This window comes from Rana temporaria, chromosome 5 (assembly GCF_905171775.1).
Source record: "Rana temporaria chromosome 5, aRanTem1.1, whole genome shotgun sequence".
Classification (NCBI taxonomy): Eukaryota; Metazoa; Chordata; class Amphibia; order Anura; family Ranidae; genus Rana; species Rana temporaria.
In genome coordinates this window covers 281,106,289-281,120,059 of record NC_053493.1, presented here as the reverse complement: position 1 = coordinate 281,120,059, position 13,771 = coordinate 281,106,289, and the positions used below count along the sequence as shown (strand labels likewise).

At 43.6% G+C, this 13,771-nt stretch overlaps 1 protein-coding gene across 1 annotated transcript in view; it reads right to left on the bottom strand.

Annotated features, from left to right (window-relative positions):
• RTTN (rotatin) overlaps window positions 1-13,771 on the bottom strand; it is a 329,764-nt gene that overhangs the window by 165,739 nt on the left and 150,254 nt on the right. Inside the window, exon 27 of the mRNA XM_040353902.1 lies at window positions 8,980-9,124. Coding sequence (XP_040209836.1) covers window positions 8,980-9,124 — 145 coding nt within the window. The remainder of the gene's footprint in view (window positions 1-8,979; window positions 9,125-13,771) is intronic.

Genomic DNA, 13,771 nt, shown 5'->3' with positions numbered 1-13,771 from the left:
CGTCCAGGAGGAAGGAGATCATTAAAAAATTACTGATCAGATCAATGCGGTAGGGGGGGGGGGGGAAACGAGGACCCCCAGTGGGATTCAAAAGAAGATCAACGATCTTAGGAGCCTGGTCCGGGACAAGATGGCCAAAATAAATGCCCATGCCACGGGCACTGGAGGAGGACCACCCTGCTTCGTCAGGCTGACTGAGGAGGAATGGGCAGTGGCCCAGTGTTTCCATAGCCAGCAGGTGGTGGGTCTGCCTGGCTTTCAATCTGATTCTCCTGTGAGGACAGGTAATTTTGGGGTTTTTCTATCTGGTGATTAGCATGTGTGGGTGGGGGAAGGGAAGATGTGCCAAGTGTGTGGATCCTCCAACCTGTGAATGTTTTGTGTCCTCCACAGATGGCCAGGAGATTGCTGGGCCATCAGGCCAGGAGATTGCTGGGCCATCAGGCCAGGCTGCACCATCCCCAGGACAACAGGCTTCAGAAGAGCCCCAAGAATGGCAGGAGTCCCCAGGGGAGGGGAGTGGCCACACCTCCCCTCATGAGTAGGTTGAGGGGGGGATGAGGGGGGGAGGATGAGGATGAAGATTGCCAGGGAAATCCTTTTGTCTTCGGATGTGGTTCCCCGTGAGGCTACTCCTGAGGCTGGCAGCAGTCAGGCCTCCATCAGGGGTAGCCCCTCCCACTCCTCCCCCAACAGGCCTCCCCCACAATGGTCTCTCACTCCCCTCCTCCCAGCCCACAAGCCTCAGCTGCAGGCAGGAAGGCGACCCAGAAGACCAGGGGGGTGGCCGAGGTTCTGACGGCCAGTCTGCGGAGGGACAATGCCCTTCAGACCCGCCATCTGGGTCAGATCAACCAGACTCTGACCCAGATAGAGGACAGCCTTGGCTCAATTAAGGAGTCACTCACTGATGTGGCCACAAACTCCTTGGCGGTCATCACATGCATGTGTGAGCTGCAGACCGACACAACAGGCGTGGCCCAGGAGGTGAGTGCCCTGACCCAGGCTGTCCAGGACAATACCCGGGCTGTCCAGGCCAATACAGCTGCCCTCACTCTGGGTCTGAACAGAATTGCAGTGGCCTTGTAGGGCAGGCCAGCAGGAGGACAATCACCAGGGGAGGCTCCTCCTTCCCCTGCTCACCCCCCTCCCATGAGTCTCCTCCTTCCCCTGCTCACCCCCCCCCAGGAGTCTCCCCTGGTTGGCCGTGGCCATGGGCGGCCCAGGCGTAGCTCTCGCCGCCGCCAACTTTTGGGGTACTTTTGTTTTTTTTTTGTTTTTTTTTTTTTATTATACTGTACTTATGATTTGTTTTATGGGTGTGAATGATGTATGAATGTGGGGGGGGCATTCCTGATTAAATAAGGGGTGTCACCCTCAGTTTTGGTGGAGTAGGGATCCCCAGGACCAGGGAGAAGTGATCCCAGGTCCATGAATGCACAGTGACATAGTTGGAGCCGTGGCATGGCGTTACTGCTCCCAAGTACCATTGGGGGTACTTGGATCTAATCCAATTAGATGTGCATGTGATGCGTCTGTGCTAGGGACCACAGTGGGTGTGCATGCGTGCATTCTCATTGTGCCATGATTAATGTGTGTGTTTACTGTGCAAAGATGCATTCTGCGAGGCGTCTCCTGACTGCTGTTCCCTCAGAAGAGGGGGTACCCTCGGTTACTAAAGTCACTAGTATAGTTATGAGCATGGATGCCCCTGGCATGTTGGCATACAGATTGTTGTCCTGCAAGTCTGTGTGCTCAGCTCTTCCTTAATGGTGTTGCTTTAGCTGACCTTTACACGGCTAGTGTAAAGTTAGGGCACCTTTTATAAAGTGTAATTTTACACCATGAAACTAGCAGATGCGCACAGGGCGTAATCTACGCCGCACACACTTAATTTTGTGGATTGCCTTATCTCCCTCATTTGCATCTTTGCCCATCAAAACAGCGGTGTGTCTAGCGTATTTTGCGCTCGAAGAAGCGCCGGTGTAATTTTTTTAGGTAGGACGGAAAAAACAGAATTTCAGGCGTATCTCGTTTTGAGGATACGGCACAAAGATACGCGCGGCGCATTTTTCAATTACGCCGCGCATCTGCTTTGTGAATCTGCCCCCAAGTAACAAATAATGACTACCACATATCAGCATACGTAATTTTATTTTTATATAACATAAAAAAGATTGTACGTAAAACACATTAAAAAGGAGGGGAAAAGATTCTGAATCATTAATATAGGTGTTTGCAAAACAAATTTGCAGCCCTCTGTAAGCTTTTTACAAATGTACATCAATTCATTCTATACAAAGAGGGTCACTGAAGATCTGTACACGTTTCGCAGTTAAAGCAGTTTCATTTGGAGCAGTACATATTGGACACTATATTTCAATCTATAAAACAAAAACAATAAGTGTATCCAATAACCGAGTATAACAATGTAGATCTTCTCCTCCCTCTTTGTATAGAATGAATATATTTATAGCACTGTACATGGTCTATTTTTTGACAGAGCATTTGATTATCTTGATTTACAATTCTAATAAGCTTGTAGAGGGCTGGATATTTGTTTTGGGTACACATATATTAATGGATCAGAATCCTTTCCCTACTTTTTTAATGTGTTTTATGTACAATCATTTTATATTATGTAAAAATAAAATTATGTATGCCGATATGACGGTCATTATTTGATACCTGGTGTTTTAAAAGCCTAGGTGTTTTAGTATTTTGTGATTGTAAGAGTAAGTGTAGGAGTAGGAGTGGAGCCACTGCTTTGCTTGCTCTCTTTCACCACTGTAGTTTTTTTTTTCTGGAATAAACTGAAGTGTCAATTTCCTAGCAAGTTCAGAAAAAAATTGCGAGGCAATAAAAAAAAAAAAAAAAAATTGTATTCACTGTTAAATCCTTTTTTTGAAATCCATTGAGGGACACAAAAACCACCCTCAGGTTATACTGCCACCTATAGGAGGATTGGACACTAGCTGACAGAAACAACGGTTGGCTAACTCAGAATAATCCCTCCTATTACTGGTGTGTCCCAGTTTTGTTGGAAAGCGTTGTCATAAACATAGTGGAGTGGGACCAATGTCAATCCTTTCATAGTCCTCTATTAAGGGACACAAGAAGTCTTCCATCTTCAGGACATCCAAAAGCAGTCCAACCAAGGGGTGGGCAAACAGCAAACAAATGTTAACAGGCCCAACAAGAACAGAATAAAAAATGGAGACTGCCTGCAGCTTGAAAGTCGCTCAAAAGTCGCCTGAAGGATTAACGTCTGAAGATGGCACAGGATGAGGCCACAACCCCCACTTGGTAACAGGAACATGAAAACAAGGCCAGAGAAAAAACATAAAAATACTTTTGAACACAGCGTCTCCTTTGCAGGGATGCAGTCCCAAGGGAGGGGGCGAGCACGCTGACTAACCCCCAGCCAGAACGGCTCGGATTATGGGGCAAGCTTACTGAGGAACAGGAAGTGAGAAATTCAGACAAAGAAAAAAAACATTTAGAAGGGAAATCGAAGGAAAACGGCAAGTGAACCAACAATGCACTAGCTTAAAGGAACCTATTTAGAAAAAAAAAAAAAAAAACCTTTACAACCCCTTAAAAACAATTAGTGTGGAATATCTGAAATGGGAAGAAAACAGATAATAAACTTGGAAGCTAATCTACATGATTCAACCAGAAGGATGTAACAAAAACATATTTCTTACAGGAACAGAGCAAACGTCCAATTGGGAGTCAATACTCAATGAGAATAAAGAAGTTTGCCTTGGAGAGCTGGTATCAGACAGATGGACCTGAAAACAATGCCCTGGAAGAGGGAGGGTAGAGGGAGGTCAGAGCTGCGCTATGTCAGAAGAAGGTCCTAGGCCTCAACTCACTTGATCCAAATAATACAGTAGGTTCAAGAGAACTACCTACAAGAAAAGTAATGGAAGTTCCGAAGAACACAGAAACAAAGGTTCAATCTCATGGGTCAGGATTGGCAAATGGGAACTCAAGGATTAAAGAGAAAATAGAGGGTAAATCTCTTCATCAAAAATTACCAAGGGAGATTATAGACTTGATAGAGCCAATGAACAAGCTTAACGCTTACCTATCCAAGCAAACCTTGCGTAAAAATCCTGCCAAACCTTGAGCCTAGAGGAGACACAGGTCTAAATATGATATTTATTCCCCAAATCCATTCAGATTTGGGGAGTGAACAAGGAGGAAATCTCTAGATTTAGCTGCATAGATCCCATGGAGTCATCAGAGCATTCTACTGACAAGAGGATTCCTGGATCAGGAAACAAGCCTGTTCAGCATGCAGCTGATACAAAATATTTCGTGGCCCACAATTGACGTTGTCCACCTGCAGTGCAAGTCCTGGAATGCTCCCAGGTCTAAGGCTCATTCCTTAATGTGCAAATGCGACTGCTTGGGGAGACCTGACCTTGAAGAGTATTTGTGTCCTAGGCCCGGATTCAGAGAGATCGGCGCATCTTTAGATAGGCGTAGCGCATCTCATATGCGTTACGCCGACATAACATTGAGAGGCAAGCTGAGTATTCACAAAGCACTTGCTCCCATATTTATGCCGGCATAACGTAAATGGGCCGGCATAAGCCCGCGTAATTCAAAGTAGCAAGGCAGTGGGCGTGTTGTATTATAATGAAGCGTGACCCCCATGTAAATGCATGGCCGAACAAACGGCGCATGCGCGAGCATGCTCAGAATCACGTCGAATTTACTCCCTAAGATACGCCGGCTCCAATTCATGCGACGTGAACGTAACCTACGCCCAGCCCCATTCACGTACGACTTACGTAAACAACGTAAAATACGACGCTGTTCCCGCACCCATACCTTAACATGACTTACGCCTGCTTTATGAGGGGTAAACTTACGCCGGACGTACGCCTTACGTAAACGGCGTAGCTTACTGCGATGGGCGCAAGTACGTTCGTGAATCGGCGTATCTAGCTCATTTACATATTCAACGCGTAAATCAACGGAAGCGCCCCTAGAGGCCAGCGTAAATATGCACCCAAGATACGACGGCGTAGGAGACTTACGTCGGTCGTATCTTGCCAAAATTCAGGCGTATCTGCTTTCCTGAATAAGTGTATAGATACGACGGCGCACATTTGGACTTACATCCTTTCTGAATCCGGGCCCCTAGTCTTTTTACAGCTGAAGGAACTCTGAAAAACCTGGGAAGACAGCAGGCTGATCCTTAGATACAGGGCATAACAGACCACATCCATAGGAGCAGAAACAGTATCTTAAGTCTGGAGTAACAGCCAAACACTGACTCCTTAACAATAATCTTGCCAGGTAGACACTGCAGCAATCAGTGACTGTAACCAATGGCTCAGGTATCTTTATAGATGGGGAGGTGGGAGCATGCTTGGAGCCTCCATTGTCAGAACTGGCCAGAAACTCAGTGAATGTAGCCGCAAAGTCTTACTAGATTGTAGTAGAGACCCGGTCAACAACAAGGGATTTTATTCATCTGGTGGAGCGAACCAAAGGCTCTGATGACAAAGTAGATCTTATAAGCATAGGGAAGCAGGAGTTAAGAGTGCGGATGTTGGTACCTTCAGGAGGACATGAAAACATTAGGGAGGAGTTTGAGCTCGTATCACCCATTGCAGCAAAACCATCACATCTACAGGTCTAGAAACAGGCAACAAAGCTCAGTTTACGAGGCAAAGCCTCAGGTACTCACGTACCAATATGGAGGTCAGATGGCCGGAGGTGACCAAAGATGTCAATGTAGGCAAGAGGAAAAGACTGGAGATATAGTTCAATATGATACTCTGTAGTGCTATAGCAGCAGCTGAAAATGCTTCCTTGATTATATACAGGTAAAATGGTAGTAAAGATAGTGGATGCTCGAGACTCCACCCAGCAGATGGAGAGCTCAGTCCCTCAGCATTAAAGTGTTTGTTAAAAAAAATGGATTGTCTGGTCCCTTAAAAAAAAAAAATGGTGTGCCCACAGTGCTTGTGCTGTGTAATACCCCCCCCCCCCCCCCCCCCCCAAACGGTAAAAAAAAAAAAAATCTGGCACTTCCTGTATGGCATCTCTAAACAGGCCATTAAAATCAGGGGTGCTCTGCCCTGTTTCCTATGATTAAAGTGTGCCCCTGCATCATACGCTGTCCTTTCTGCTCTTCCCCCCTCACCCCCTCCTTCCTGCCTGTCATCTTGTGTTTGTCTCTCTTTTGTGGAGTCCAGTGCCTGAAGGTAACTTCCAGGCTGGCCCCTGTATTGTAACATCCAGTCCAGAGGAGTCAGATTGTAGGACACCAAAGACCAAGCTGAGGACAGGCCGTGTCAGATAGCTGCAATCTTAAGAGACCAGCTTTAACAGTATATTGAACAATCTTGGATTGATGGAAAATAAAGAAAAAAAAAATGAAGAACAAAAACTACAAAAAATTGGTTGAAGTTTTCCCAACAGAGCTGAAGAAAAGATGTTCATTCTCCAAAAACACTAGCAAAAAACTTGGCATACTGGTGGTAATAGGAGGGGTTATACTCTGCAGTTATTTTTTCACACTCCCAGTGTCCAATTCTCCTGAGGCAGTATAATCAATGTGATAGACCAGTGTCCCTCAATGAGTGAGAAAGAAAAAAAAATGTTTATTCTGGGGAAAAAAAACAAAACGTAATAATTTAAAATACTTTATTTTTTTTGTACTTCCATCTTCATTATTTTTAAGTTAAGAATCACTGAGTGAGGGTCACATTGATTTAAAGATACCACAGTCAATGCACTAGATACACGCTTTTTTTAGCACCTGCCTCCTGGGCCGGGCCTTTTGGCTAGGACCGGAGGACATTTTTATTCCTGGCCGGAGGGCCTAGTCATTGTATACCACAATGACCACTTCTTCACTCTTCTCTCCACTATCCCTTTCCCCCACTTTCTTTTATCTAAGCCTATGTTTGTCACGTTTTGTGCCTTATCTTTGTTTGTGCACGTTTTGTTCACTGTGCGATTATTAGGGTGCCGGTCCTCGGGCCAGCCCTGAACGTCTTGGGAGTGGGTGGACATGGCCTTCTGGCTTAGTTCACCTGCTCTCATGGGGTCTCTCTTCGGGGGAGCTCCACCTAGTACTGGGAGGGTTCCGTTTCGGCAGTCCCTCCAAGGAAGTTGGGTCCGTGTCGGCTTCGGTGGCTCGGACCACAGTACCTTAGTCCCCGTCTGGAGCCTAACGCCCCAGGAAATGAGGGTTTTTGGGTCCCTTCTTCACAGGAGGACCACTTGACGTTGCACCCATCTGCACATTTTTGTGAACGCTCTTTATGTGTGTGCACATTTTTTCTGCACCAGGTGGAGTTTTTTGGGTGTGTTCACATGCCATAGGCTTTTAAAAAAAAAAAAATATATATATATTTTTAAAGTTGGCGACAGGGTCTCTTTAACCACTTGCCGACCGCCGCATGTATATGTACGTCCACAGAATTGCACGTACAGGCATATGGGCGTACATGTACGTCCATGCCTTTCCGCGGGTCGGGGGTCCGATCGGGACCCCCCCCGCTACATGCGGCGGTCGGATTCCCGCTCCGTCGCGCTCGCTCCCCGGAGCTGAAGAACGGGGAGAGCCGTATGTAAACACGGCTTCCCCGTGCTTCACTGTGGCTGCTGCATCTATCGAGTGATCCCTTTTATAGGGAGACTCGATCGATGACGTCAGTCCTACAGCCACACCCCCCTACAGTTGTAAACACACACTAGGTGAACACTAAATCCTACAGCGCCCCCTGTGGTTAACTCCCAAACTGCAACTGTCATTTTCACAATAAACAATGCAATTTAAATGCATTTTTTGCTGTGAAAATGACAATGGTCCCAAAAATGTGTCAAAATTGTCCGAAGTGTCCGCCATAATGTCGCAGTCACGAAAAAAATCGCTGATCGCCGCCATTAGTAGTAAAAAAAAAATTATAAAAATGCAATAAAACTATCCCCTATTTTGTAAACGCTCTAAATTTTGCGCAAACCAATCGATAAACGCTTATTGCGATTTTTTTTACCAAAAATAGGTAGAAGAATACGTATCGGCCTAAACTGAGGGAAAAAAAATGTTTATATATGTTTTTGGGGGATATTTATTATAGCAAAAAGTAAAAACTATTGCATTTTTTCCAAAATTGACGCTCTACTTTTGTTTATAGCGCAAAAAATAAAAACTGCAGAGGTGATCAAATACCACCAAAAGAAAGCTCTATTTGTGGGGAAAGAAGGACGCCAATTTTGTTTGGGAGCCACGTCGCACGACCACGCAATTGTCTGTTAAAGCGGCGCAGTGCCGAATCGCAAAACCTGGCCTGGGCATTTAGCAACAAAATGGTCCGGGGCTTAAGTGGTTAAACCCATTTAGGGTTACAAGAGGAAAGACCCCAAATCCTTACCGGATATTCTACCTTGCTATAAATTAAGAGATTAATATATATATATACATATATATATATATATATATATATATATATATATATATATATATATATATATATATATATATATATATATATATATATATATATATATATATATATATATATATATATATATATATATATATATATATATATATATATATATACATATACACACACACATACAAAGAAAAATAAGTATACAGCTATAGCGAAGGCACAGATTTCCCAGTACTGCATTAGCACATAAATGCAAGGCAGGACAGAATCATTATAAATACTCAGGCTGAATAGTTCATTGTGCCAGGAACCAAATAATGTTTCCTGATTATCATACAATGTCATTCCTGCTGCTGTGTTTGCTTTTTTTATTGAGACCCGGAGCATTGTAAGAGACAGATTCAGTGCTCCCACCAGAATTGCTTTGGCAGGTGAACAAAATAAATGTATACCCTTTACAGCTAAATTATCTTTATTGGCCATGGATGTTAATGCTGCATCATCTGTCAGAAATGGCAATTGCAACACTCGGAGGTACTATTCTTACTTGTTTAAGTAGCATCTCCAGTATCCACTGGAGATCTTGTGAATCTGAGCTTCTACTCTGTTCTCTCAGGATCTTGTTTAGGAAACTTATCACATCTGCCAGGAGCTTTTCATCTTCAGCACATGCTGGTTGAACCAGCAAAAACCTACAGAGGAGAAAGAACAAACATTAACCTTTCCAGTGCTTGGGGCAACGCAAGCTGCAGCCGCAGTGCCTCCATCTACTAGGTTTACAGCATTTAACAAAGAAAAATGGAAGTGACAAAGTTAACTATATCCTGTATATTAACACACATGGTTATATTTTACACGTCTTTAAATTCATCTCTAGCAATCCTTCCTCCAATTACGGTGCCTTGTCCTTTTATAATACTTTGTTGTAATAAAAGTGGCAACAATTCCACTGATTTATAGGTAGATTCAGAAAGAGTTAGGCCGGCTTATCAGTAGATAAGCCGACCTAACTCAGAATCTACGCTGACCTATGTTTAAGTGTATGCTCAAACAGAGATACGCTTAAACACATCTAAGATACGACGGCTTGCGCCGTCCTATCTTAGATTGCAATATTTCAGGTGCCCGCTAGGTGGCGCTTCCATTGCTGTCGGCGTAGAATATGTAAATGAGTTGATACGCCGATTCACGAACGAACACCCGCTCGCCGCAGTAGTTTTATGCCGTTTCCGTAAGGCATTAGCGGGCCTAAAGTTATTCCATCTATTAGGTGGAATAACAATGTTAAAGTATGGCCGCCGTTCCCGCCGCGAGATTCAAATTTTTTACGTAGTTTGCGTAAGTCGTCCGCGAATTGGGATTTACGTTGTTTACGTCCACGTCGAAATCAATAGGCCCGTGCGGCGTATTTAGCCACAATGCACACTGGGAAATGTAGGCGCCTGGCGCATGCGCATTAAAAAAAATGTAAAAAACGTGAGGTCAAGCCTCATTACCATAAACCACGCCCCCCTCCAACACATTTGAATTTGGCGCCCTTACGCACGCCCGCCCGCTTTAGGCTACGCCGCCGTATATTAGCAGGCAAGTACATTGAGAATCATGTACTTGCCTAGCTAACTTACGGCGGAGTAGCCTAAACAGGCTAAGCTACGCCGCCGCAAGTTTGCACCCATGTACCTGAATCTACCTATTAGTGTGCTACAGGAGAATGCCTCCTACCTAGTAAACGTTTCGCATATTTCCGTCCAGACTACATCATGCTACCAAATTAAGCCTCTGCAGCAAATCAGAAGGATGATAGCCAGATCATGTGATCTGATTAGAGACATCTATTTTAAAGGGGTAGTAAAGGTACAATTTGTTTTCCTTAAATAGCGTCCTTTACCGTAGTGCAGTCCTCCTTCACTTACCTCATCCTTCAATTTTGCTTTTAAATGTTCTCATTTCTTCTGAGAAATCCCCACTTCCTGTTCTTCTATCTGTAACTCCACACAGTAATGCAAGGCTTTCTCCCTGGTGTGGAGTGTCGTGCTCGCCCCCCTTCCATGGACTACAGGAGAGTCAGGACGCTCTCTACGTTGCAGATAGAGAAAGGAGCTGTGTGTTAGTGGGTGTCATGACTCTCCTGTAGTCCAAGGGAGGGGGCGAGCACGACACTCCACACCAGGGAGAAAGCCTTGATTACTGTGTGGAGTTACAGATAGAAGAACAGGAAGTGAGGATTTTTTAGAAGAAATAAGGACATTTAAAAGCAAAATTGAAGGATGAGGTACTGTAAGTGAAGGAGGACTGCACTAAGGTAAAGGAAGCTATTTAGGGGGAAAAAAATGTACCTTTACAACCGCTTTCAGTAAATTTGGGGGGAAAAAATTATAACTAAACGGTATTAATGCATGTACAGTACAAGGGGCTTCTAATGACTATACAGGTCATTCTCAAAAAATTAGCATATTGTGATAAAGTTCATTATTTTCTGTAATGTACTGATAAACATTAGACTTTCATATATTTTAGATTCATTACACACAACTGAAGTAGTTCAAGCCTTTTTATTGTTTTAATATTGATGATTTTGGCATACAGCTCATGAAAACCCAAAATTCCTATCTCAAAAAATTAGCATATCATGAAAAGGTTCTCTAAACGAGCTCTTAACCTAATCATCTGAATCAACTAATTAACTCTAAACACATGCAAAAGATTCCTGAGGCTTTTAAAAACTCCCAGCCTGGTTCATTACTCCAAACCGCAATCATGGGTAAGACTGCCGACCTGACAGCTGTCCAGAAGGTCATCATTGACACCCTCAAGCAAGAGGGCAAGACACAGAAAGACATTTCTGAACGAATAGGCTGTTCCCAGAGTGCTGTATCAAGGCACCTCAGTGGGAAGTCTGTGGGAAGAAAAAAGTGTGGCAGAAAACGCTGCACAACGAGAAGAGGTGACCGGACCCTGAGGAAGATTGTGGAGAAGGACCGATTCCAGACCTTGGGGGACCTGCGGAAGCAGTGGACTGAGTCTGGAGTAGAAACATCCAGAGCCACCGTGTACAGGCGTGTGCAGGAAATGGGCTACAGGTGCCGCATTCCCCAGGTCAAGCCACTTTTGAACCAGAAAAAGCGGCAGAAGCGCCTGACCTGGGCTACAGAGAAGCAACACTGGACTGTTGCTCAGTGGTCCAAAGTACTTTTTTCGGATGAAAGCAAATTTTGCATGTCATTCGGTAATCAAGGTGCCAGAGTCTGGAGGAAGACTGGGGAGAGGAAAATGCCAAAATGCCTGAAGTTCAGTGTCAAGTACCCACAGTCAGTGATGGTCTGGGGTGCCATGTCAGCTGCTGGTGTTGGTCCACTGTGTTTTAACAAGGGCAGGGTGAATGCAGCTAGCTATCAGGAGATTTTGGAGCACTTCATGCTTCCATTTGCTGAAAAGCTTTATGGAGATGAAGATTTCATTTTTCAGCACGACCTGGCACCTGCTCACAGTACCAAAACCACTGGTAAATGGTTTACTGACCATGGTATTACTGTGCTCAATTGACCTCCCAACTCTCCTGACCTGAACCCCATAGAGAATCTGTGGGATATTGGGAAGAGAAAGTTGAGAGACGCAAGACCCAACACTCTGGATGAGCTTAAGGCCGCTACCGAAGCATCCTGGGCCTCCATAACACCTCAGCAGTGCCACAGGCTGATTGCCTCCATGCCACGCCGCATTGAAGCAGTCATTTCTGCAAAAGGATTCCCGACCAAGTATTGAGTGCATAACTGAACATAATTATTTGAAGGTTGACTTTTTTTTTAATTAAAAACACTTTTCTTTTATTGGTCGGATGAAATATGCTAATTTTTTGAGATAGGAATTTTGGGTTTTCATGAGCTGTATGCCAAAATCATCAATATTAAAACAATAAAAGGTTTGAACTACTTCAGTTGTGTGTAATGAATCTAAAATATATGAAAGTCTAATGTTTATCAGTACATTACAGAAAATAATGAACTTTATCACAATATGCTAATTTTTTGAGAATGACCTGTATGCTAGTGATCTGACTTCAGATTTAACAGCATTGTAAAATAAACACATCACTTGTTAACTGATTCCTTTTCAAATTGATTAAAAATAGATAGAAATCAATCATATAATGTACCTCTAGTTTCTTTTTTGCATGTTATCCTGCCTCTGTGTATGTACAGAGCCATAGAGCAGTGATGGTTTGGAAAATTAAACTAGAATCTCCCAGTACTGTGGTCATCAGGAAACAGACAACCAGGAAGTGTCCAGAACAGAGAAGGATTACAGCAACATCAGAGCAAAAACAAACAATGAGGACATGAAACCAGTACTGCACTAAGGTAAAGGAAGCCATTTAGCTAAAAAAAAAAAAATTCCTTTAGTGACCCTTTAAGGAGGCAGGCAGGCAGTGATGGAAGAAATTGGGAGGTAGGATGGAGCAAGTAAACTTTGACGTTACCAAGGTGTTGTCAGAGCTCTGCACAATCAGACCGCAATTCAGGCGCAGTGGCAGAGAGTTAAAGGATACAAGCATTTGTTTGGTTTACATGACAAGGTCACTTTAACCACTTCATTACTGGGCACTTAAACCCCCTTCGTGCCCAGACCAATTTTCAGCTTTCAGCGTTGACGCATTTTGAATGACAATTGCGCGGTCATACAACACTGTACCCAAATTATAATTTTTTTTGTTTTTTTCCCCACAAATAGAGCTTTCTTTTGCTGGTATTTGATCACCTCTGCGATTTTATTTTTTTGCGCTATAAACATAAAAAAACTGAAAATTTTGGAAAAAAAAAAAACACAATATTTTTTACTTTTTGTTATTATAATATCCCAATTTTTAAAAAAAAAAAATAAAACATTTCCTCGGTTTAGGCCAATACATATTCTTCTACATATTTTTGTTAAAAAAAATCGCAATAAGCGTATATTGATTGGTTTGCGCAAAAGTTATAGCGCCTACAAAATAGGGGATAGATTTATGATTTTTTTTTTTTTTTTTTTTTTACTAGTAATGGCGGCGATTTGCGATTTTTTTGTCAGGCCTGCGATATTGCGGCGGATGTATCAGACACTTTTGACACAATTTTGGGACCACACACATTTATACAGCGATCAGTGCTATAAAAATGCACTAATTACTGTATAAATGTGACTGGCAGTGAAGGGGTTAACACTAGGGGGTGAGGAAGGGGTTAAATGTATTCCCTGGGTGTGTTCTTACTGTGTGGGGGGGAGGGGACTGACTGGGGGAGGTGACCAATGCTGTATCCCTATATAAAGGGACACAGATCGGTCTCCTCTCTCCCTGACAGGAC